General features: G+C 37.4%; 1 protein-coding gene across 6 annotated transcripts in view; it reads right to left on the bottom strand.

Moving 5' to 3' along the window:
- MACC1 (MET transcriptional regulator MACC1) overlaps positions 1–25970 on the bottom strand; it is a 157943-nt gene that overhangs the window by 72178 nt on the left and 59795 nt on the right. For 4 of the 6 annotated variants that reach the window (XM_073238721.1, XM_073238722.1, XM_037021952.2 and 1 more), the window contains one exon: positions 19000–23032. The exons of the other annotated variants lie outside the window; for them this stretch is intronic. In XM_073238721.1, coding sequence (XP_073094822.1) covers positions 22823–23032 — 210 coding nt within the window. In that variant the 3' untranslated portion in view covers positions 19000–22822. Of the gene's footprint in view, positions 1–18999; positions 23033–25970 lie in introns of those variants that run through there. 6 annotated transcript variants of the gene reach the window in all.

The raw sequence follows: 25970 nt of genomic DNA, 5'->3' as shown, positions 1-25970 counted from the left end.
GACTTACATCTGATGCTGAACAGAATGAATCTAACGCCCCTTCCATATACAAACAGATAATCCTTTAAATAATCCAAGTGAGATGCTTGACTTTTCATTGTTTGCTGTTGTTAGTCTGTTTTGTTTTGATAATGAAAATGTCCAGGCAAAATAGTATTTTCTTTGTGAAGAGAGAGTGTTGATTTCTCTTCTGGTTTTCCATTGACTATCTTTTTTGACCCAAATTCCCCATTTAAGAAATAAGAACATCTACTTCCTCCCAATTATAGTCTTCACAAATAATACGAGACCAGATGATTATATTTTTAAAAGTCAATTTAGTTCATCCATTCTCTAGCCATAAAAGCAGTTCACATACTAGGATAGTTGATGTATCTGATTAATCAGGAAGAAAAGAGATGTGGTTCTACAGAATTCTTGAACATTTTGTAAGAATGAAGGGAAAAGTCACTTTTCTTTAGATACTGAATTTAAATTTTACTTCCTCTGTGGAGTTTTGTCCCAGCTTCCTTCAACCACTTGTCATCATCTGTTTCTCTTTAGTCATCATTTACTTCTCTGTAGTTCTTTATGTCATGGTCGTAGCCCAGATGTGCATTTTGGTTCAGTGTGTACAGAGCTGTCTCTCAGCTAGTTGATGGGCAAACTGGAGGACATGGAAGTAAACCATTTATTGTATCTTAAGAGCCAGAAACATTTTGAGGAATCCATAGATATTAACTGACTTGAATTAGAAGTTGAATTAACTCCATTTCCCAAAGACAAGCTGAATAGACTCTATTGATTTGTTCCAAGGTCACAGATGTTGATGGTTTAGAATGAAGCTGATTCAGCTTTCTGATCTCATCAAAATAGGCTTATTTGATACACACCATTCATGCATTTTATGAAACTATGTTCTTAAGAAAATCTATTTCATACTCACGATATGCATAATATTTGTGCATAATACATATGCATAATACAACTTACAATACAGAGCACACTACATCTTGGATAAGGGGACATTTTCTCTGAAATTGCTTTCAGATGCACACTATGGAGTCATTTTCTCTATGAGTCATTTTCAGGAAATCTTAGACACACATAACCATTCATAAAATTTTTAGATCATAAGTCATACTTTTTCATGACCTGGATATTTTCTCAGGATTTCTGTTAGGTAAAGAGACAACTATAAGCTTGTTGAAATAAAACAAGCAAATTCATTTATGCTAGAATAGCTTAATAATAAATCAAAAGGAAAGCTCCCATTCTGGGTTGAAAATTAGCAAACTAATAAATAATACATCCAAAGAGCAAAAATAGGTATTTCTGTGTCAGATTAATGACACTAATCTCACAAATCTAAATTTAGAGCATTTCCACAAGATGCTGGTACCACTGGGTGACCAAACTTAAAAGGTATTCGACTGGATTTCATGATATCCAGCCAAGTTCTGATGTCATCTAAAGAAACAGGTACGGAAGAAGGTATGAGGCACAGACCTGAGGTCCTGAGGTCCTGAGGGTGTAATTCCACCTTCTCATCTCACTGGGGAGTTGATTGGCAGAAGGCCACATTCCCTGCCCTTCCAAAAGAACTGATGCATGTCTACCTTAGGATGTCCAAGAAGAGCCAATTCCATCAACCTGGAATGTATGTCAGTGATGTTAAGCCTCTTTTTTCTTATTCCCCCTCCTTGTCCCTATTGATGAGAGACTTAGTCCCCAAAGGATCAGTCATTCAAGGTATATCCAATACATGAGAATCAGGTACTGAGTTCTGAAGTGTATGAAGCAGGATTCTTTGAAATTCTGTGTCCAACTAAGTGGCCTTTTTACCTCTTCTGAACTTCAGTTTTCTATTCAGTAAAATTAAAAGATAGAATTTAATGATTTCATCTAGCTCCTGAATTGATAAGTAGATTGGAATCAACTTCATATATTTAGCTCCTCCTATACTTTATATTTCGGGAATTTTCCATCCCAGAAAACAAAAGGGCACAACTACCAGTGAGAGAAACGAAATAATTATCATCCTTATCACCACTACCACCACCATCATGCTGTCATTATTATTATTGCTGTGTTAAGATAACATAGCAGAATATTTCTCAGAGTTACATTCTCAATTTCTCAGAGCAGGCAATTTGGGTTGAATCAAATGCCTCCAGCTAATGTAATACATAGTGTAAATATTATTTCCTTAGTCATTTATAGCAACATTTTCACAAGGACATGAAAGTGGCCTTTCTAAAATGCAAATTTGATCCTGCTGCTGCCTCCTCTAAAACGCTTCAGTGACATCTTACACCTCATTGTTGAAGTTAAAACTCCTTAGCATGAATTGTAAGCGCCTTTGCTTTTTCTCCCCCACTTACTGATCCAGCCCTTGTCCCTGCCTGCCACATCCCACATTCCTTCTCTTTGCCCTATAGTTGAGAAGGAAGCCTTGCTGAACTATTGCAGTTTTCAAAACATACCAGACTCCCAACTCCCATTCTTGCCTTTATTCATGTTGGTTGGACTGCCTGGAGATCCCACCTCCACCACTCCACTTCCCTCACTGAATCAGAGGTCAGATATCTGGAAATGTAACCACAGAGAATATTGACTAAAATCTGGGACGAATTTTAATTAGGTTTCCAAATAAGCTAAAATCAATGTTACTGAGACCAAAGAGAGACCTAATTCAGAGCCTTTACTCTAATTTCATACAATCACTATTATCTGGTTTCTATGTTCACAACAGATTAGGAAGAGCAACTTTGAAAAAAGAAGTGAACTGAAAGAGAAGCCCTGGGTAACAGCAAGAATTGAAATATGAAACGCTGGACAATAGCAAAGGAGGAGACCAGAAAAAATTCAAAACTTTTACAACACATTGCAATATAGAGCCACTTACATCATTAGAAATAGTTAAATTATGTTTAGTGTACACTTGGTGTGTATTGGTAGGCAATTTTACAAGATTTCTTAGAAAGACTATGATAAAATGTTTAACAACTATGAAAGGGATAGTACATAAAGATAGAACTTTATCTAAACAGATTAAATTTGTGTAGAATAATTACATAATTCTAGATAAGTATAGTATTATTTTACTTGGAAGTCTTGATATATTAGAATAGAGTTGTTCTGTATTAGTGGAAGTTTCCAAATCACCAATGACTATGTATTTCTTTCTAATTATATGGAATTTTGACAATATCTTTTCAAAGGAAAAACATATTTACATGTCATTTTTAGGTTTTTATCCTCAGCTATACCAAATCATAATATTTGTATATAAAGAGAGTCATAGGTGCAGGTCTCCATATATGATAGCAATTTTGTTTAAGGTATATTCTAAAATTTTAGCATTTATACTTTCTGATGTAAATACCTATAAAGCAACTGAGGCAAGAAAACCAGGAAATAGGGACTAGCCAGGTGTCCTGGTAGATACTAGTCTTGAGGTTGTAAAAATGAATGACAATTAATTTGATTGAAGGAAATGGTAGCTTGGAAGAACATTCCATGTCCATGCATAGTTCCCACACAAGATTTGGGAAACCTCAGGAAAAGGGATATTTGTTTTCATTAATGTGCATTTCTGTAAAGAGAAAATCCACAGGGTGTCTGATACTGTGTCACAAGAGAAGAAGAAAATGTTCTCAATGACAAGGATCACTTTCTCTCTAGAATTAATTAGATATTTTCTTATGGGATGCATGGTATCACTACTCATTTCCTTCAGAGTTATAACTAGAAAATCCCTTTCATTTCATTACCTATTACCAAGAAGAGGTGAAAAGTGAGTGTTCTCTAAATATTTTTGCTTTACACTCTCCTTTTTCATTTCTCCACTGTGACCTGCTTACACAGAACACAGTTCTGTGATTTAAGATTTTTCTTGTAATTCCTTTTTTAGCATTTCCCAAAATACCATTTCATCTTTTTATATGTATGATGAACTATATGCATTGAAAAAGAATGAAAATACATATTCTCTATAACAACTTGCTGGTTCTCTTCCTTAAAAAATGAATCTTTGAAAAATTAGTTAGGCATTAAAATAACAAACATATCTAATACATGCCTGGAAAGTTTATAATAATCAGAAAATAATCTTCTTATAATGGATCTTCAGTCAATAGCCTAATAACAAACATCTGAGGCTTTTCTAATAATCCCTATAGCCATCTGATGTTGAAAGAGAGTTGTGGGAGCTTCATTGTGATGCCAGGGTTCTTGTTTGCAAAGTTGAAGAATGAGCTTCACAAACACCCAAGGTAGGAGTGCCTTGGGAGAGGCTTTTATTTAGAAATAAAGTGAGAGGAAAGAGCTCCTGGCTCACGCCAGGAGGGGACAAGAGAGCCCGGGGGTGTGTGTGTTGTCCAGGAGATTTATAGGCAGTTGAGGATTTTGGGGAACTGAGGGCTTAGGGTATGGACCTGTACCATCTGCCCTGCCCTCAGGGTGGGCTGGGTTGTTGTCTGTTTGGTAGGGCTGTTTACAGTGAAGTCACGGTTATGCTAAGATACCCTTGGGGAACAGTCAAACATTCCAGGCCAAGTTGCTCCTGGCCTTTTGACCTTTAACTGATCTCACTGAAGATATCTGTATTCCTAGGCTAGTATCTTTACCCTAGAGAATTAGTGTGACCTTGACTTTGCATAATGCTGAACACAGAGTTTTGATAGGGACTTTACATTGTTACATTGCTTTGACTGTAAATATCTTGCCTTGATTTTTCCGGAGGCCCTCACCCTACTCTGTCTAAGCCCATGGTCCCTGTCTCAGTTGCACATGTGAAACAGCAAAGCAACTGTAACTGAGACAAGGCTGTTCAAAGTGGCCCCTGAATTTGGGTGGAAAGACTCCTTTTCAAAGCTATCTTGTTCATACAACCCAGATGACATCTGGGAGCAACAGCATCCTAGGGTAAACCACAGTCTTTTGCAAAAGTACTCTTCAAATGTGATCCAGGTAGAGTTAGAGTCCTGACTCAGGCTGGATTCCAGGGCCTGTCACTTAACCCTATAAGCTGTGTGACTATGAGCTATTTACTTAACTTCTCTATGTTTCAGTATCCTCTTTGGTAAAGCATATTCAATAATAGTATCTGCACCTCATAGGAAAGTACTGTGCACATGTTAAGGTGCTCAGCAGAAATGCCTAGCATACAGTTAATGTTTGATAAACTTAAGTTATTTCTATCATTAAGGTAAATTATGTAGAAAGAAGGCATTGGTAAAATTAAAAATCCCTTGTGGGCCCATTTTCATTAACATTAGGTGATAAACATTAGAGAGCACACAAGTATATCCTTAGTCTCCTTAGCCATATATGGTTTCATCTGGGTCATTTTTGGACATTTTGTGTGTTTTTTTTAAAGCCAAGTAAATAAAGATAACAGAAGAAATACTTGAGCTCCAGAAATGATGTCACTAATGGAAGGCTTTCTAGCCATTACTCTTCCAAGACCAATGCCACAGTAAGACTACAGAGAGAACCACAGTATAAAAACAGAAGTCCTTTATCAGTTCTGTGTAGTTTCCTTTCAGGCAAAAGTAGTACTGTTTGTTCTTCTTTGGGAGAGGCAGCACAAGAGGGGACGCAAGAGTTTCAAAATCTGATTAGCTTTGTGGACCAGAGTGGACTTAGAATGATAAGTATGGGACACAGACAAGCAGACTGACTCCGTTTGGATTCTGAATCGGATTTCTGAGATCAACTGACTCTGCTCAGTGAAAACCCTCTTCATCCAAAATCCTTTTACACCAAATAACATGAGAAATACGAATGACTATCAGACAAAGCAAAACAAAAACTTGGATGTTGGGAGGGCATATTCAAGGGTATGAGAAAAGGGGAGTTGTGATGCTCACAGAAGCAAATGTTAACAAATGTAGACAGCAGAGCACGGGCTGGGGAAACACACACCATCACTCCGTGAATGACAGGGGTGGTGTAAAAGAACAGTGTGTGACCGTTTGGCTCAGGGCAGTCTTCTCTCTCTTGATGAACCAAAGCCTTTGGGGTTTTATTTCTAGTATTTGAAATTTGAATTTCCTCTTTGTATTTTCTAGGGAATAAAAATCAGACATTAAATATCACCCTCCTGAAATTCTGTGCTTTACCATATTAAGAGAGAGGAAAGAGCAAGGTGATGGGAATAAATATGGATATTTTAAATTCTATGTGCCCTACAGATAACCCTTTTTGATTACTTTGCTAAGTACTTTACATGAATTATCTTGTTAATTTTTACAATTACCCAATAAATTAGATCTATCTTTTCTCCTATTTTACAAATAAGGTAATAAGTCTCAGAGAGGCTAATTTGCCAAAATAAACTGGTTGGCAAAGGCCAACCCAGATCCACCTGCCTATGAACCTTTGCTCACTGCAGTCAGTCAGAGATATTCTGGTTAACTTTTCCAGAGTCTGGTTCCTACAAGGACCTGATGACTAGCTCTCTAAGGAAAGCTGCCTTCCTTCTAGAGGGAAGAGGGACTGGCCATCTTAGACAACAATGGTGGGCAGTAAGCTCTGATCAAGGCTTACTTCCTCCTTTTGTGAGGGTTGAATTATCTTCCTGGTTTGATCTAAGAAGCTTAAGACAAATGCATTGCCTCACTGAACAGGAGATCAGTAACCAACATGCAGAAGGATTCCTGGCAGAGAGGATTAAAAAGTAAATAGCTTGTTTGGAAAGAGTATAGAAGGAAATGAAATTCATACTTTAAAGTGAAGGAATGTAAATTTGGCACATAAACATTTTTCCTAAGAAAGAAGTATCAACCCATGCCCCATGTTGTAAATAATTAAGCCAGATTCTTTCCAGAACTCTCCTTGTTAGTGGTGAAAGCGCTCAGAACTTTGTTATTCCATTTGGTTAATTAGCACTGACAGTGTCTGAGAAGAGACTAAGATAGCAATGGACCCTGAGACTTAGCTAGGTTCCCATGTTGTTCACTGAACCATTTTTGTTCCATCTCAGCCTCTGGCACAGGTGTGTCTCATCCCGACCTCCTCTTCTAGATGGGGTGCCTTTCTCACCACCTACCTCTTGGCACATAGAGCCTTAAATGGATTATAATAACCTTATGTACTTTAAGTTTTATATCTCAACTACACTGTTAACTCCTCAAGGCCCTGGACCAGAGCATACATGCCATTTCAATTCTGCAATGCAATGAAATAGTGTGAAATTAACTTATATGTGATAAACCAAAACAAAGCATTTGACATTAAACTTTCACAAGCCTAGCATGGTCCTGGGCATAGAGAATCACAGCATATTATCACAACAATGCAAAGAGCTGAGCCCTTTATATTTGCCAGGCACTGCAGATATAAAATAGTTATAAAACAGCAAATATAATATAGCTCTAGCAGATATGCTAGAACTCCTCACAGCTTTTATTCAGTTTTATTCAGTTTTCACAAGCACCCTGTAGGGAAGGGATGACAGTCTGCCCCAGTCTCATTTTAGGGCCTACTTCCTTCACACTCTGCTACTTTGTCACCTACTGAGAGGACCAAGAGCCAGGAAGAGTTTCATGTCTTAACTCACAGATGAAGAGCAGAAGACTCACAGTGGGTAACTGCCTTGCCTATGGTTAAAATACTACGAAATGGCAGCACAGAGCTACCCCCCAGTTTCCCAGTCCTCAGCTCAGAGTTCTTTCAGCACAACACACCTCCCTGTATGGCAGGCAATCCATATATGTAATTTGTGGGCAATTTTGACATTGTACAGGAAAACTGTAGTGATCTCAGGTTCTGTGCCTTGCATACTCAGTTCACGGCATATGTTATCCTTTATAAAGTCTAATATGTAATAACTCTTTTAAAGGTAGCATCCTTACCACTTAATGTTGGCAGAAAGCATACTTCTCTATTACTAAGTAGTAGAAGCTAGTTAAGAGTGGTCAGTGATTTGAGATTCTGCTTGATGAGGATTTTCAAGCAACATTCTACAGGGTGAGGAATTCTGCTAGGAGTTTTCCTAGCAGGAAAATAAGAATTTAGGCTTCTTTTTTGTTTGTTTTGTTTTTGTTTTAATTTTTAATTTACTTTTACTTACCAAGTATTTCAAACATTAAAAAGTGCAGAATATATTGTTCATGCAAGCATCCGTATGTAAAAATAACTAAACACATGTTAATACTTTGCTGCATATGGTTCAAAATTCCATTTAGAAAAGCAAAAATGTAATAGAAACAGTCAATGCCCCACACTCATCTGTTTCTTCCTCTCTCTAAATGTGACTACTCTTGTGAAACTGCCACATTTCCCCTATACATAGCTTTTATACTTTTACTACATATGCATGCATGTAATCCCAGATAATATATAATTTTGTATACTTAAAAATTGATATGAAGGGCTAACTATTGTATGAATCATTTTTCACCTTACTTTTGTCATTCAGCATTACATTTTTGTTGAGCTTTTAGTTAGAAAGTGTTGTCTTTAAGTACATAAATTATATCCTTAAGTATTAAGACATATAACAAGTGTGAGCATCAGATATGACTATGAAGGAAAATATATTATTAAAATAGCAGATCCCCATAAAGCAAAGGCTGTTGTGCTTCTTAAATTGTGTTTTGTAATATTTCAGGTAGGTAGCATACTTCTTAATAAAGATGAACAATTGACATAATGAAATTGGAGTGGAGATACAGCAATGGCAAGTACCACACGCAGAGCCGAGGATAAGGGAGCCCCACCAAAGAAGGGCAGAGAATTCCACAGGCGCCCTTGTCCCAGTCCTGCTCAGCCCTTAGGCTCATAGCTCCTTCACTTGCCTCTGTCCCCACCTGCCTTCATCTCTTGGGTTCACAAAGGCTTTTTGTCCTCTCTCTGCCCAGTTCTGAGGTTTAGCCCTGGTGCAAGCTGTCAGTGCAGCCTCCTCCTCTTCCTTCCCCTTGAGAACTTGCCACCCATCAAGATATCCCAACTAGGACCCCGCCCTGCCTGGGCAGCTCTCTTGCAAATGTCTCCCTTTAACAAATTATTCTGCACTTCTCACTTGTTGCATTATTTATGCTTTTGGTTTGAGAAAACTCCTCAAGGCATTTTATTCCCTTTGACACAGATTTCTCACTTCCCATTCCATTGTTGTGTGACTAAAAGTAATTTTAATAACTCAGTGGCCTCTCAAATGATAGTTCTCCAGGACTTCCCTGTTGTATCATATAAAATGTATGGTACTAATTTCATAAATAGGTATGGAGATTAATAAGGAAGTCTGAGAGAGAGGCCAATAAGTATGCTGGTTTCTAACTCACCCAAATACTAGATAAATGCCAGAAACACCACGATAGGGTCCAACGACCTACAAAGTAATGATTTACTTGTGTATGTCACTTAATTTTACAAATCACTTTTATTCACATTACCTTTTTTGATGTTCACAATCATAACAGGTTAAAAAAGAGTGACTTTTAAGCTGCAAAATACTTTTCCTTTTAATTGGCCTCTATCTTCACATATCGTGCCAGATGAGAGCAGCCCTGTACCGTCCCCCACCGGACCGGCACCTCTGTGATCCCCTGATGCCTTTGGCATCGCTTCTCTGTCACACACTGTCTTCAAATGGCTGCAAGAGACTTTGTTCTGTTCCTGCCTAGTAAGTAGATGAATCTTAACCTACTGACACAAGGGGCTGGTCAGCTAGGCCCTCACTCGTTCACCCCCTCATTCCACAAAAGTTAACGGAGTTCCAAATATGCACCTGGCACTAAATTTATTTTAAATATATGAGTCAATGAAATTATATGAATAGGTGTACGAGTGAACAAATGATGAAAGCCATTTTTTTCACTAATTCTTTGTGTAGCACAAGTATGAACTAGTCTCAAAATGGAAAACCATAACACAGAAGACAAAGTGAGCAGGAAACCCCCCTCCCATTTCAGAGACTAGATCAAAGAAGGGACATTTATATCCAAGGTCTCACTGATAGGGAGTGCATTAGACTCAGAAGCAGTCAATACATGGGAGGAAGAGGAAAAAACAAAACATGTTATTGATTAATAATAGTGACAATATGCAAGGCTACTTGGTTCTATCATAAATATTTGTACATACCAATTTTCAAATTGATACTGATGAAAAATCTATTGGTTTTTTTATGACTTATTACAGCCATGAAGAGATTTATGTCATGATCATTCCATTTTATGTATAAAGAAACTGATTAATTTGTAGCTTGGATTATTTCTCATGTCTTCAACTACAGATTATTGGTTTATCTCAGTGAGTTTTGCTGTATTTGGGTGTGGGCGTGGGGCCACAGCTCCTTAATCTAACACAAGAAGAGTTAAATCATAAGTCTATGAAGACCTATTTCTTATCTACAGAGCACAGGCTGAAATAGCAGGACTACATTGCTATTAGAGAAGCAGTTGTGTTATTCACTTATTCTAGAACTTTCATTAGAATATGAATTTCTTGAAGAGAAGAATTACGGTCATATTCATATTTGCCTGACACCTGATAGGTGTTAAATGGATGTTCCAAATAAATGGCTGAATGGATCAATGTGCTCTGGACAGACCTCATCAAGACCCGGGGGTTTAGTACTACACAAATATTTGAAGCGGAACATGGACAAAGCACAGTGAAAGTGACAAATGCAGGGAAGGATCTGGAAACTATTTGAAATGAAGGGATTTGGGGTGTTGTAGCCTAACAAGGAGCTGTGTTAAAGTTGGATTGATAGTTATCTTGAATGTCTAAGGAAGCCAAAATCCAATGGTTTTGGTGGAACAGGCTCCTTCCACTCACTGCAAGATCCATGACAGCAGGGAAAATGTCCTCTTTATCTTTCTATCCCCAGCATTTATGCCTTAGATTTAGGTGCTCAATCATAACTTAATACTGAATGATGGAGAATTCATTAATGAGGTTTAAACCCCAGATTTGTACTTAAGTACAGACAAACCTTCATAAAAAGAGAGATGATCAAAAATTGAATGACCTGTCTTTCAGATTCGTAAGTTTTTCAGTATTTAGGTTGCTCAAATATAATCTTCATGATCATAGGATGGATTTCTTTCAATTGTAAGAAAGTCTGATCTATGCAACTGGACTTCCAATGAGTTACTACGTATTCTTGGTCAATTGGTTCTGATAATTATACCCAATATGAATGTGACTTATATTCACCCAAATTGCTTCATCACTGATATCTAACCATCTTGGAAATCATGATATTGATTCAGGGAATACCAGACAAGAAGCATAGAGACAGAATTCAATCCATCATTACTGCCCAAAGGAAAACAAAATGACAATAACCAGACCTCAAAGTAGGTGTTCTGTTAACTTTTTTTTAAATAAAGCACTTTAAATAATGAAAAGTATGTTCTTGTATGGAGAATAAAACTGTTTATAAAAATAGATAAAAACATCACAAATTTATCGCATTACAGCTTTCTATTTAAAAATTGCTACAGTACGTAGTCTGCTTGGAATGGGTCATTCTATATAACCCTATATATAATTTTAGATAATCCTTTCACAGATACACTTTGAGAGTCTACCGTTTTACTTGTTAGAGTGCTTTAAGGAGGTGTAGTATATCTACCCCCTTGCTTTAGGGATTCTTTCCAATTATATTTATCCAATATCCAAAAAGTATTTATTTTTTTTAATATCCTGATCATTAAAATGTTTACATTTTTTTTCTAAAGAGAGGAAAAATTTTCAAGGTCACATCTTCACAGTTAATTGTAACTGGTCTTTCTCAAAGTCTTTTCCTGTGTAGAATACTTAGTCACAGAATTATTTCTACTTGAGCACTGTTTAGTCAGGGTTGTAGTTTTTCTAAGGCTTTTTTAAACACTGGAATGTTTTGGAAATACAATCTCCTTTATTAATGTAAGAGCCCTGCCCGTAAACTTGAGTTAATTCTGTTGAGTCAGGAATTACTGATAGATTCCTGAATTTACCCAGAGCTTTCAATGTTGTGTTCCAAGTGCCCTTTGCCCCCAAGGAATCAAGGAGAGCATTAATGTAGTTGCCACTGTAATATTTAATAAGGAACTTTATGTAAGATTTCAGAAATTTTCCATTTGAAGGTGTTTTTTGCTCCTAAATAATATAGACACTATCAATATACAAATAGGGCTGAGAAGGCAGGAAAACTGGTCGATTGTGCTTACTCTGTATTCCCAGGACATAGAAAAATGGAATGTAAGAAGTAAGTAGTCCAGAAAGAAGAAAGGTCTTCTTGTCTATTGTTTTTACTATGTGTGACAGTTGAAATTAACTGTCAAATGAGCTTTGAATCTAGCTGAACGTAAACACAATAAAGAATGACTCATGGCTCACACGAGCATGTCTGTTATGCTGCAAAACCACAGGGGAAGTAACAGGAATGAATTGCAGCAATGATGATAATAGGTCTCACTACTCTTCACATTTACTAGATTTCATAAATCCTTTAAGACAGCATTCATTCTTTCTAGATGAAATTTCATGAGTTTTCTACATGAAAATTCAACTGCTAACCAATAATTTTTTTCTGCCATGTCTACAGTGATTTGTTTGCATCCCTACCTCCTCCACTAGATAGAAAATGATGTAAGAATGGAAAGATTTTCTTTATGTCTCATGCTGTGCATAGTGCTTTATATGTGATAGACAAGCAATGAACATTTTCTCAGAAGTAGTTACTTCATAAATTGTTCTAAGAATTATAGGTCTACAGGTCCATTATTCTTTTTGCCAATGAGAAAATAGAAGAAGAGTAGAGAGAGAAGGGGAAGGAGAAAGGGAAAGAGGAAGAGGAAGAGGAAAAAAAGGAGAGGAGATGGACATGGACTGGATTGTCATAATTAAAGCCATGAACTCCCATTTAAATTTACTTGGATCATTGCTCATGTGTGTGGTGCCTGACTTCACACATAGTGCTCCTTAAATGCTCATTGATAGGTTGGTTGATAACTGTATCCATGTTAAGTCACTGTCATGTTCTAGGTAATCCTGAGAAGGATTTACAAAGACCATTTGCAAAGATCACAAAGTTAGACACTTACAAGCTTTTCACACTTTCTCTGTGTTTTACATTTAATGTGCAGATAATATGCCTAATACTGGTCTACATAAACCAAAATAACCACTTTGACAAACACACTTTTCATAAACTGGTCAGTGAAACCCCATATTGGTTTGACCACTGTATTTTTTTTTTCTTGCTGAATTAAGTAAATGATTTAGTGATATTGTATCAGAGAAACTGGTAACTGAGTAACAAACTTACAGATGTTCTTGCAAAAATTATCTGTGTCAGAGTGGCATGAGTTTTATCAGGTCTGGCCCTCAGCCAAAATTTTAATTAGCAAAATGTGGTCTCAGTATCTCTCCCTATATCAACTTTTGGACCTTGTATTTACTTTAAGTTTTATCCTTTATTGAAAATAGTCTGTCTCCAAACCAGTGACATATTCTTGGTACTTTTCATGACTCTCTTCATTTCTAAAAATATCCCATGTCCTCTCACTAATACAGGTTTAACTCCTGTGATTATTTAAGCTATGGTACAAAATGTCTGATAATGATTTAAAGTCCATCTCTCTGAAATGCAGTGTGTTTCAGTAGTGTTTTGTACCTGGGGGTGACCACCTGTCTCAGTCAGCCTGGGACTTGCCTGGTTTCAGCAATGCAGATTCCAAGTGTCAGGAAACCCCTCAGCCCTGGGCCAACAGGGAAAGGCTGATTACATGGCAAGAGCTCTTTAAATAATGACAATTGGTAAAGACTTGTTTGCCTTCTCTCTCAAGTTGCAGTTCCTAGTTGGAGATCTCTCTGTCTCTTGTCTCAAATTCCTGTTCAAGATAATATACTTGGCCCCCTCAGAAGTCCTGCAAATCCTGTGTTTCTTCCCCACCCACCACATTCTTCAAGACAAATTTCCCAGATTTGCACAGTTGCTCTCTGGGTGATCTAAGCCTTCCCTTAAAATTTTAGTTTGCTCAATAAGAGACATTTGACTTCCCAGGCATCTCATGTTTACCAGAAAATAAACAAATAAATAGAGGGGTCCAGATGCATGTCCCAGTCTCCATTCACTCCAAGAACAGACTCCACTGTTCTTAGACTGTGTTCATAGTTCTCCATCTGTCAAAAAAGCATTCTTTATCTGCAGTATTCAGATCCTAGAGTGCCAAAAAAGAGAACCAAGGGAAATTATCTACAAGTATGTGTTATCTATACCAATATTTTCATCATTTCTAATAAGTGGAATTTGATGAGGTATATTGCTTGAGATAAAAGGGCAATGTGGTGAAAGAGTTCCAGCTGTGTAGGTTTGCCATCTATCTACAGTTTTGCTCATTCTGTGGCTTGGAACACTCATCATTTCTCAGGCATCAATGATTTGCCCATGATAGAAAACAAGGAAGCAAAATTTAAAAAGGTTCACAAAATGCATTTGAACAGAGTAGTCGATTTCACTAAATGAAAAACAAATTGACCAAAATTCATATGTTGAACTCCTAACCTCCCGTACCTAAGAATGTGATTGTATTTGGAGATAGGATTGATTCAAGAGATAATTAAACTACAACGAGGTCACTAGGATGGGCCTTAATCTTTAATCCAATGTGGAATGGTGTCCTTAAAAGAAGAGGACGTTAGGAACAGATACCTGAACTGAGATAAAACCATGTGAAGACAGGGAGAAGATGAGTGCCTATGGGCTTGGAAAGAGGCCTGGAATATACCCTTCCCTACTGGCCCCCAGAAGACACCAACCCTGACAGAACTTTGATCTTGGACTCAGGCTCCAGAATTGTGAAAACCAATTTCTGTTGTTTAAACCACCCAATCTGTGGTACTTTGTTATGGCAACTCTGGGAAACTAATACAATTTTCTGGTAGATAAACACGGACTATAATAAGCGGTCAAAACAGAGCTCTCATCATAGACAGATTCAGAACCTTGCTCCAGGCAGGACCCAAGGTAGGTGGGTAAGTACTCGCAGAGGGTTTGCAGCACTCACACGGGGGTGTGGGCTCTTCTTCCTAAGCACACAGTCATTTCTCAGAAATAAAATGGAAAGAAATAGGAAGGTTCTCTAAGTGTGAAAGGGGAACTTCAGATTTTTTTTTTCTTCCAAACTATCAGTGAAACCTCTTGAAAAGAGCTTTAAGAATGTAACATCAGATGGGCTCTTCTCATGAATAACCTTGATCATTAATCTCTTATTCTCCCACAACCCAGAGCATTCCACTCCACCCTGAAAAACATAACAATGTGACATTTCCTCCTGAAGAGCATTTCTCTGCACACAGGAAATAATGCATATAATTGAACACATATTAAATAGGCACTCTGTATTAAGAAAGAAATGTTTATGCTCTTAAAAATGGACAGGGTAAATTATATGAGATGTTAATTGTATCTTAATAAAGCTATTATGCATTTATATCTCAATAAAGCTTAATGAAACAAACGTGCCACCTTTGTCCATTTATTTCTTTCATTTAGCCCAATTTTTCACTGATATCTTAAAATCATCTACTTAGCTTTGTTTACACGGCTGTTCCACTTTCCTCTTGGGCAGCCTTTAGAGGTTATTACTGATTCAAAAGAGGAGATTAAGGTCTCCAGTGAAAAGTCAGAAAGCTGACAAAGATAGAAATACCACTGACCTTGGTGTTGCCTGCCTCATTTCCTTCAGAGGATGTTCAAAGGATTTGGCCATGCTGTCTTTCACGGGCGGATGATGCCTCTCCATCCTCACTTAACCATTTCCACAACCAGTCGTTCCTCCTCTATTCCTCTCTCCCAGCCGGCGTCTTTCTGACAGCAGGTGGGGTGTATCTACTAGATTATGGGTTCTGCTTGAGAATGAGCAATTAGAAGTAATAAGAGATCTTCTTGAACCTTCTAGGCCTAGTAAACCTATAATCCTGATGGGGTTTTAGATGGCTCTGTCATGTCATCAGCAGTTTATAAAGTGGTATGCAGAGGGTAGATATTGCTGGTAAAGTTCCATTACTTAGCATTTGATTTAGAGCAAAAGTTCATACAAAGTAGCAGGCTCACTGTCCAGTCCTGTGAGAAGGACTCAGATGATCAGCTTCTTGGATTACACTTGAAGGAGAAAGGTTTCTTAGTACAGGAAATAACGCTGAGGTTAATCTTATGTCACATTTTTAAGGGGAAACTTGTCATGGCCTCCCTAACATCCATCTCCTCCCATTTCCAGGAACAGATTTTGATTTCACCTGGTGATCCATGACTCCTAAACCTAGTGGGGATGGGTGGTCAAGGAAGGAGCAGGTGACCCAGCTCTGGTCAATCAAAGGACTACAGTTACAGCCCTCAGTAATTGGCTAAAGGATGAGCAGAAAACTTAAATTGGTCCAATCAGAAGGATTCTTCTTTCAGGATGATCAGGAAATACTCTCTTGCCCTACCAATCAATCAGAGTTCCCTCAGAAAAGGAGAATCCCCAAGCAATGGCATACAGTGAAGATTTATTACAGTGATTTCACCTGACATATTTGCAAAAGCTGGTTTAAGTCTTGGTCGGGTTCTTCTCTTCTGTCTCCAGTGCTGAGCCTGAACTCTTACGTTAGGTTGAGGGAAAGAAGAAATGTACACGAACTGGGAAAGAGGAGGAACAACTAGAATCTGTGTTTGTCAGTGGCTGGCACCCACCCTGGTCTCTCCCTGACTGCAAACCTGCAACCTCACTTTTGTGGCTGACTGGCAGGGAGAAAGGAGGCTCTTGCTGCAGACTCACAGTCATGCCTGGTCAGGATTTGGAGAAGGGAAAGGCAGAGAACCCAGGGGAACTGGAGCTTCAGGCCAGGAAGCTGCACCACACCATCAACCTGAATCAGGAGCTACAATGGGGCCTGACCCTTATGTCCACCTTCCAGGAGTCACAATGGCTATTGTACTGTGACCTCTCAAATTTTCTACAGACTTTTCTAGTGGCCAACCCCAGCCAGAAATATTCAGTGAAGAGGACTCTGGGAAACATTTAGCCAAGTTAACACATTACAAAAGCCAGGACAGCCTGAATCTGGAACGTGGGTAAACGTCAGGCTGGAGTTGCTGCAACCATCTTGCCCCAGGAAGGGACAGTCCGGAGCTGCTGGGCTGCTTTGTAGAGCCCAAGGATGAAACATATAATCAAAGGCAGAGAAGGGAAAAAAACAAACATGCAATTTGATCACCCCGTCCAGCCCTTAATCCTGGAATGCCTGAAACCATCCCTGGAGTTTTCAGCAAGACAATAAATTCTTTGTGCCTAAGCCCAAGTTTGATATAGGTTTTCTGACACCAGCTCCCGAAAGACTGCTAAGTGACAGTCTGAACTCAGAGCTGCTGTGTGTGCCCTCACTGAAGTTTCTTAGCAGTTTTAGAGAGCACTCTTAAGCAGCTGTTAAATCTACTCTAGAGAAAGGCAGCAGTTAATTTGTATCTTATTACTGATCAGGTAAGGGGAAAGAATGAAAGACGTTTTCCCTTTTTAAAACAACCAGCCCAAAAAGAGGAAGACACACTTTCTATTGTCCCTGAGTGTTCTCCTTTCATTGAATCATAATCAGACCCTTTCTATCTCCCCGTCGCACTTTGTTTGGTGTCCTCCATGATGTAACAGAACTAGGTGAGCATTGAGTACCTATTTCCTGGGAGTAAAAAAATGTTTTTTTTTTCCTTCCATTGAATGGATTTTTCTACTATGTTAAAAGAGTGTGGTAGCTAATTCTATAATGCCATTTAACCTAATATATATAAGGCCAAAATGATACCAAATCTGCCAATCCCAAATTCTGGTTAAAAGACCAAGCTTGGTAGAACCAGTTTAAGTAAAACCATTAATTTCATTCTGATTAAGTTTTGATTTTCAACTACTAATCATACTTATATAAATATATTAAATGTCCCAGTACACTCCTAGGGTTTAAGTGTGGACTTAAATATTAGGAACGTTTAAAAATCTGTTCCCAGGAACAAAAAGACAGTCTCAAATAGCTCTAAGAACAGAAAAAAGGAAGTCACAGATCCTCCTGGTCACCAACTGAAGAACATTTAAAAAGGAAATTATGGCAAAGGATGAGGTATGAGACATTAATGTCAAAGTGAAGTTGTTCAACCCATTACCCCTTCATAGAATCATCATAACTTGAAATGTGGAACTCCCCATTGGAGTTGTATTGATCGCATTAGTTAAAAACACTTTTTTAAATGGGGAAGAATTAATGCAACAAGAAGTTTAGCAAGTGATGGATCAATACAAACAAGGCTTTCATCAAAGATATTTTACAGAAACAGTGCATCATTGCATATTTTTGCAAAATTATCAAAATACTGTATGCCTCAAATTGTTAACCTATTTTTATTCTAATTTATTTATATTTCAAATGAGATAGAGATCTTAAATATTTTAATTAGTTTTACAATCAAAATTATTTTTAAGATTTTGTTGTCATTATGAAAAATTCACTTTATATCAATAAATAGAGCTCTTTGTAGTGTGATTGTTTTTTTTACAATTTAAAAAGTATTTTGCTGATGGAATGACATCAAAATTTATCTAAAAAGTAAGTTTTCCGGCTTAACAGAGATTCTTTTATTTCTATAGAGATGCCTCACACATGAGGACATTATTTTAATGTAGATAATTGGTATTTAAATTACTAGTATTCACATTCTCTTCCCTCAAAGCAAAACAAATATACAAAAAACTTATCCTAGTTTTAATACATTCACAGACACTTAAACCTAAGGGGACCTTTAGAGGTTAGCCAGTTCAAGCCCCTAGTTTTACTGGGAAAAGTGAAGCTGAGGGAAGCTGGGTGGTAGACTTGGAAAGTCTCTTAGGAAGTAGAGGTGCACCTTGGAGATACAGCAGATTTGGCTCAAGACCACTGCAATAAAGTGAGCCAAATGAATATTTTCGTTACCCAGTGCATATAAAAGTTACCTTTATACTATAATGTTGTCTATTAATTGTGCAATAGCATTATGTCTAAAAAAATCAATGTATATACCTTAATTAAAATATATTTTATTGCTAAAAATGCTAACCATCATCTGAGCTTCCAGTGAATCATAATCAGTGATCACAGATCACCATACCAAGTATAATAATAATTAAAAGTTTGAAATGTTCCAAGATTTACCAAAACGTGAAAGAGAGACAAAGCGAGCAAATGCTGCTGGAAAAATGGTGCTGACAGACTTGCCCGATACAGGGTCACCACAAAACTTTCATTTATAAAAAAGAGCAGCAAAGCCTAATAAAACAAGGTATGCCTGTAATAGGCACAGATTAGGAGTCACAACTCTCAAGTCCTGAACTAAGATCTTGCAGAGGAAGCCATTCACATTGTCACTACTACAACAGCAGGGCTTTCTCTGGAATTTTCCCCTCTGGCATTACTAATTTTTATCCAGTGATAGTTACCCCATCTCACTCCCTCACATATGAACTGAAACTACTATTCAGAATTGCAAAGCTATTACCTTTAAAACGTTCTCAATTACAAATGACTAGATATACATAAATAGAAAATCAATCAAACTATACATGCCACAAATTTCTACATTTAGTGAAATCTTGATACTGAATATCAGATATATAGCAGATACTAGATATGTACAAAATCAAGGTTCCTGTGAATACATGATCATTTCTTATTTTGTGTTGTGGGCTATCAAATATGCATGCAAGAAACCAACTTTCAGCAATAATTTTATTCTGAAGAATATCTTTGGGTTAGCCCCACCTGGCATAACAACATATGATCTTTGGAACTCACTAATTTCTACTGCAGCACAAGGGAGGAAACTTCATACAGAGGAGAGGGAAAGAATTATATAGGTATATGAAAAAAGAAGATCTATTTTAATTAGAAGAACTTCCAGTGACACAATTTTTCATTATTCTCCTTTTCCTTTATATTGCCTTAAGTAGTCCCTAGACATTGCAAAAATTACAGAAAATATAATTTCAGTAGCACAGTAAGAAAAGCCAAGTTTTGAACTTCCAATTACAGCACTGTGTGATTCTGAATATATTTTCACTACTGTATTTTTATATTATTTATTCAAAGCTATTTACTAGCAGTGACGTTTCTTAGACCAATGCCATCTACGAATGTAGTGCATTCTGCTCTTTCAGAAACCTAGTCAACCCCAAGTTCAAATTTTCATGATATTTTTCTACATTACAGAACATGAAAGTGTGCTGTATTTATTATTAGTGTGAGCAGTTAATGACCCATTACTGCATGCACCTCCTTAATTGGTCTTCATATTAAGGCTTTAACAGAAGTAAGTAGAGAGTCCATGGATTACATAGAAAAGCTGTTACATTGCAAGCAGAGTGCACCAAACTAAAATCTCATCCTAATACATCATTACAGGAAAAGCCTAAGGAACCAAAAGAACTATCTATGCTTTTTCCATTTCCAAGATGCTTAAAAAGTTTTAGATTAAGAGCTTTTGATGCTTTTAATGATGTCAAGGATGGGATTTAAGTGCCTTATTAATTTCCTTGCTTTGCTGCCAAATTTCAAAGGCAATTTGTGATTACTGAGTTAATCTTTTCTGATTATAAAATCCATTATAGGAAAAATCTAAAAATTTCTGAAAAGTAGAAATGATTTACAAAAATATTAGAATATATTTATAAGAGCAGAATGTTTGGGCATGGGTTTAAAATTCCTCTGGAAGTATTTGCTACAAGATTACAAAATATCTTTGCCGGTATTAATACTTAAACCACTGCTTCATCCTTAAATTATAGAGATCATGTTTTTCATCTTTTAAACTCTTCTTAAACTTCCCAACAATAATCACAACACATGACATGATGTAAATCTGGAGTGATTTATTTAATCTTACTACCCTAATCAGTTAACAAGATCTCTGCATTCTCAGATCATGAGGCTTGGAAAAACCCAGTTATTAATTTAATTCCTTGCTATTGTTTCCCGAAATTTTCTGGTTTGCTAACATATTAATAAGATTCCAAGAATGTTCTAAAGAAAGCAAAATCACCAGTAAAAATTATTGTATCTTGAACTTACATATTATTTTTTCCCCCTCTCTGAATTTATTTTCAACTAAAATAAATTCTGCCCTTGAATATGTGTACATACCTCCCTGGGGAGGCTGTGTCCTCTTATCATCAAATATAAATATTAAAAGCTTTAAAGATGTTCTTAAACCCTAATTCAAATTACTTTTGCCAGCATACCAAATACCCCAGGGTGGGTGTATTAAAAGCTCCCAAAAGATTCTGCTTTTACTTTTTAGCCAAATGGACATGTTTTATTCAGGATCCCTAAACAAGATCCCCACTCAGCTCATCCCCGTTACCTCTGAGGGGTCTTTCCTTTCCTCACGCTCTCAGGCCCTCCATCCTGGTTCCCGGCCTCTCCTGCGCTCCTTTCCTTCCTGAGGCTTCAGGGCACTGAGAAACTACCTCCCACTTCCACCGTCCCCAGATGGGAAGGACCGCTGGGTCCTCCTTCAGGCTCTTCATTTCCTCCCCAGGGCAAACTAATCTGATCCTGATTCACACGATCCACGCACCCCCACCCCACCACCATATCCATATGTCTTGGCATCTCAGTCTCCATTGCAGCTGTTATTACAGATTACTATTTTACATTAAACTGTACCATTTTTTATGATTGCCTGTCTCCATCACTTAGCAGTGATCTGCTAAATAGATCTCACTGTTTTTTCCCATTATTAACCTCAAGCATCTATGTGCCTGCCACAGAGTAGGTACATACACTCTGAGTGGCAATAAATGAATGACTGTCCAAAACACATTGACACCAGCAGGTGCCCAGAGAATTGAACATATGAGCAAGCACAGATCATCTCTCTGTGAACATGGCCAGCAGCATTAATACTTGCCCAAATTCCTATATGATCTTTGCTTTCCAAAAGCATTAGAAACCACTCTGATGCATACATGTACACACACACACACACACACACACACGCACGCACACACACAGATAGCAGTGTTTTTGGTGGTTAAGATCCTGCACTCAAATGTGATAAATCAGGTTTTTAAAAAATCCAAGTTCGGTAGGATTAGCTGGGTCCCAAGATGCTGGAGGAGGGTGGTGAAAACTCCAGTCCATGGATGCAGACAACAGATTCCTCATGATGTCATATTTTCCCTCTGGCAGTCTTCCAAGAGATGGTGGAAGAGAGCAGCGAGCTTCCATTAAAATGAAATAGCTATCCTTTCCCTAGAAGTTTTAATACACATTTTAATTTTCTTACCATGTTGCTATGTGCTTTGGTTTAAAAAAAAAAGAATGAGATTTTGCAGACAGAAAACCTACTTCATACTAGCTATGTAGCCCTGAGCATCCTCTCCAGTTCTTTGAGTTTTCACCTTAAAAATGGGAATAATGCAAGAGAACTCCACCCAGAGATGGGAGAGATCAGGCATGGAAAGCATGGAGCCTGTACCTGGCCCCTGAGTACTATGCTTGCTGCTTCTCTCTCCCTGCCTGCCTCCTGGTAAAACTCCATTCCCTCTGAGGCCTCTAGTTTATCTGGGTGTCTGTATGACGTAATGATGCTAACAGTCATTTGTTTTAACATAAAGAAATTAATGGTAACTTTGAAAGAGCATTTTTCTTTCCTTTCTGAAGAACATAGCAGCATAATGAATGCATTTGAAACATTCCAAAATGTGTGATTATAAAATTCATCCTTGGATTGTGTGTAAGCCTGTGCTTACAGCAGAAAAAGATATTTTTTCAAACATCAAAAAAGTCTTTCCCTTATATATACACACCATCCTCCCTCCTCCAAGAAACATGTCCTTCATTACTAGACTTCTGCAGAAGTGGAGAATGCAGTTGCTCTCAAAACCTCTAAAGAATTTACTAGTATTAAAGCTCCAGTTAGGTCTCGCCATTGTTTGGTTACAGGGTTTTTCATTCTGTCCAGAGCTGATTGAAGGTCTTGTAATACATCTCTGTAGCTATTTCCGTAGTGAGCATGCCAAGTATAGAGAAAATCATAGGCAGGTTTCCACATCTATAAAAAAAAAAATTAGACTGGAGTAGTGTGGAAGTAAAACAGAGAGGAAAATGGATGTTAAGAAAGAGTTTAAAAGCTCTTAAGACTTAAAAGAAAATGGATACCAATTATACATGGATTTATTCAATGCCATAGAAAACATGTTGTAGTGACTATCAATTCCCTGCTTATTCCTGTGTTTCTGAGCCTAGAGTTAAAAAGTAATGGCTACAAGTAGGGCCTTTCTTTCTTGATCCATCATCTATACTTTGCTCATTGCCTTGATATGAATATAAAATACCTTGTACAATTTTTTTATAATAAATGTTATTGACATCAACCTTTCACTCTCTGAGACACTTTTAAGGACAAACTAATAACTATTTTATTGTTACAGGTATCCCTGGTGAGCTTTATGACACCACACCTAAAGAAGGAGCTATATAGTATATTAATGCTTTAAGTCAGTTTATTTGAGCAAGTCTATAAACAAGAAAAAATACAGCTTCATGATCAAGTCAAAAGGAAAGCAAAAGTATAGTTTTCTAATTAAAAGATAATTTAAAGATACATTTTATGACCAAAAGAAAGATCAATATTCAATACTTCATTATGCTTTCCCTAAGCACCTACCCATACCAATGATGTCACTGTTTCCATAGAAATAAATGTACGTCAAAGAGGAACTTCACATACAGGATTGTATGTAATGGTAACCAAGGCAACCAGTCTCAGAGAGGAGAGAGACAAAGGCTGACCAAATAAGACACATTGTAGAATACACACACATTCAGCTGAAAATGAATTTTTTCTAGGTAAACAGCAAAATGAGCCATGCACTTATAGTTGGAATATTTGGAATATAAACTTTATTACTTGCTACTTATTTCAGCTCATTAAACTAATTCATTTGTGATTTTATCAGTTGCAAAATGCAGGAAAACAGACTGTGAGCCAAATATTATACAGAGTTGCCCTCCTAAAATAGAGCTTCCATTAGTAGTAACATCACATGAAATAGAGACTTGATACAATTTTTCTCCTCTCCTCTGTCTGATATCCCCATATACTTTATAATTGAAGCTGAAAGAATGAAAGACCTAAATAAGGAGTTCCAGTATGTTTCAATTCAATTTATGTAAAAGGCTAGGTAGGCATCAGGCTTAAAAGACAATTTGATGTTCTTTGTCCAAATTGCCATGCCCGGGGAGCCATAAACACCCTTATCTTCACCTGTCTTGACAAAGCTCAATTCTGCAAGGTATTGAGTGGAAAATCTTATCAAGGTTATAGCACAAGATGGTCATGATGCAGCAACAGAAATCATCCCAGATTTTTGTACATAGGCTTCACCCTCACCAACTTGATTTATAAAGACTATCTTCTCTCACTGATAGACTGTGAATGAGGTGTTCGTTCATCTATTTTTCTGTATATTCATATTGAAACCAAACCCCCCGAAGTGCAGGTCACCACTAATAGCTCAGCAAAGGAAGATGAGTTGAGGCAATATTAATACAGCCTTTTTGCCAGACTCAGCCTTGCCTGTCACTGCTCAGATGTAAAACAGCACTAACAGGCACATTGTTCTGCACTGGGTATATCCTAATCCTTTGTAAATTTGAGACCTGTATTCTATGTTTCATTCATTAAAATTCCCTGATGCTCAACTAGCTGGTATGCTATTTTTCAACTTGTCATATATTGTTTAAATTCGTGGTGTTTACAGCTAAAGTCTCCTAAGACTGATTCTAAGTCCCTTAGTGATTGAGTCTGATGAAAGATGTATTTGAAGACATTTTGTGATAAACAGCAACTGAGAGCATTTCAGTACCAAGATGATGGCACAGTGTCCCAGAAAACAGATGCGTCAAGAATCACAAATGGATAATCTGGGTTGTGCACTATGGCACAGAGTCAAAGTACCTTCATAATCAGAGGCAGCCAAAATGGGGCCACTGACATCCCGGGGTACAAAAGCTCAGTGTCACCTATCTTGCTGCAGCTCAGTGGATTCCTATGTATAGAAAAGCCCTGAGGCATACTCGGTCCTGAAGAGGCCCCTCGGTGCTGTTGGAAGCATGAAGTTCGCCAAGGTGATGCAGGAACTGGAAACTACAGATTCAGAAGAAATCACCTGACACATTTACCCACTCACTTATGCAGACAGCCACGTAATGCCCTCACATTTGGCAGTTTATATTGATAGCACAAGAGTACAGACAGTTCTTGCCATTTAGAAACATTTGGATAAATTGCTGAGTTCTGGATCCCAATTAAGACTTGTGAAAGTGTGAAAAGACTTCTCAGGAGTGACCCTAAACTCCTTGGAGATTCCTTGGAGTCTAAACCGTAAGTTGCGTGGAAATTGATACAATAACTTTGAGCTGCAAACACTAGGAAAATAATAAACTTCATGATTTGTATAAAAATAACATATTTGGATCCTATTTTTATTCCTTTTTGCAACAAACTAAACGTGCATATTCCTTCAGTGAAAAATTTGATATGCTATATATAACATCATCAGTGACTTTCAATACAGATGACAGAAAAACAGGTGCAAATACAATGAAAATAGTCTAACTATATTTTTGTTCATTAATTAATGATTTCATGTATTAAATCAAGATTTACTGGGTAGCTACCACTAAAAGGAATTTTGTTACAGAAAGAAATAAAATGATGAATATGACATGGCTCTTAATTTTAGAAGCTTATAGCATAGAAGGGATATAGATACCTGTACAACACTGGCCCAGTAGATGAACATACAGGATTTGGTAATTAGTGATGAAGAAAAACTCAACATTATTTGCATATTTTAGTACAGTGTTAGGAAAATATGATAGTTCCATTGACTGAGAAGCACTACAGTATAATAGGGAGAAAGATGGGTTTTGGTTTCCGAATCCTGGGTTCCCATCTGAGTTCCACTGCCTACTGAGTGGGTCAA

The sequence above is a fragment of the Manis javanica genome, chromosome 6, assembly GCF_040802235.1.
Source record: "Manis javanica isolate MJ-LG chromosome 6, MJ_LKY, whole genome shotgun sequence".
Taxonomy (NCBI): domain Eukaryota; kingdom Metazoa; phylum Chordata; class Mammalia; order Pholidota; family Manidae; genus Manis; species Manis javanica.
This window is presented reverse-complemented; position numbering and strand designations above follow the sequence as displayed.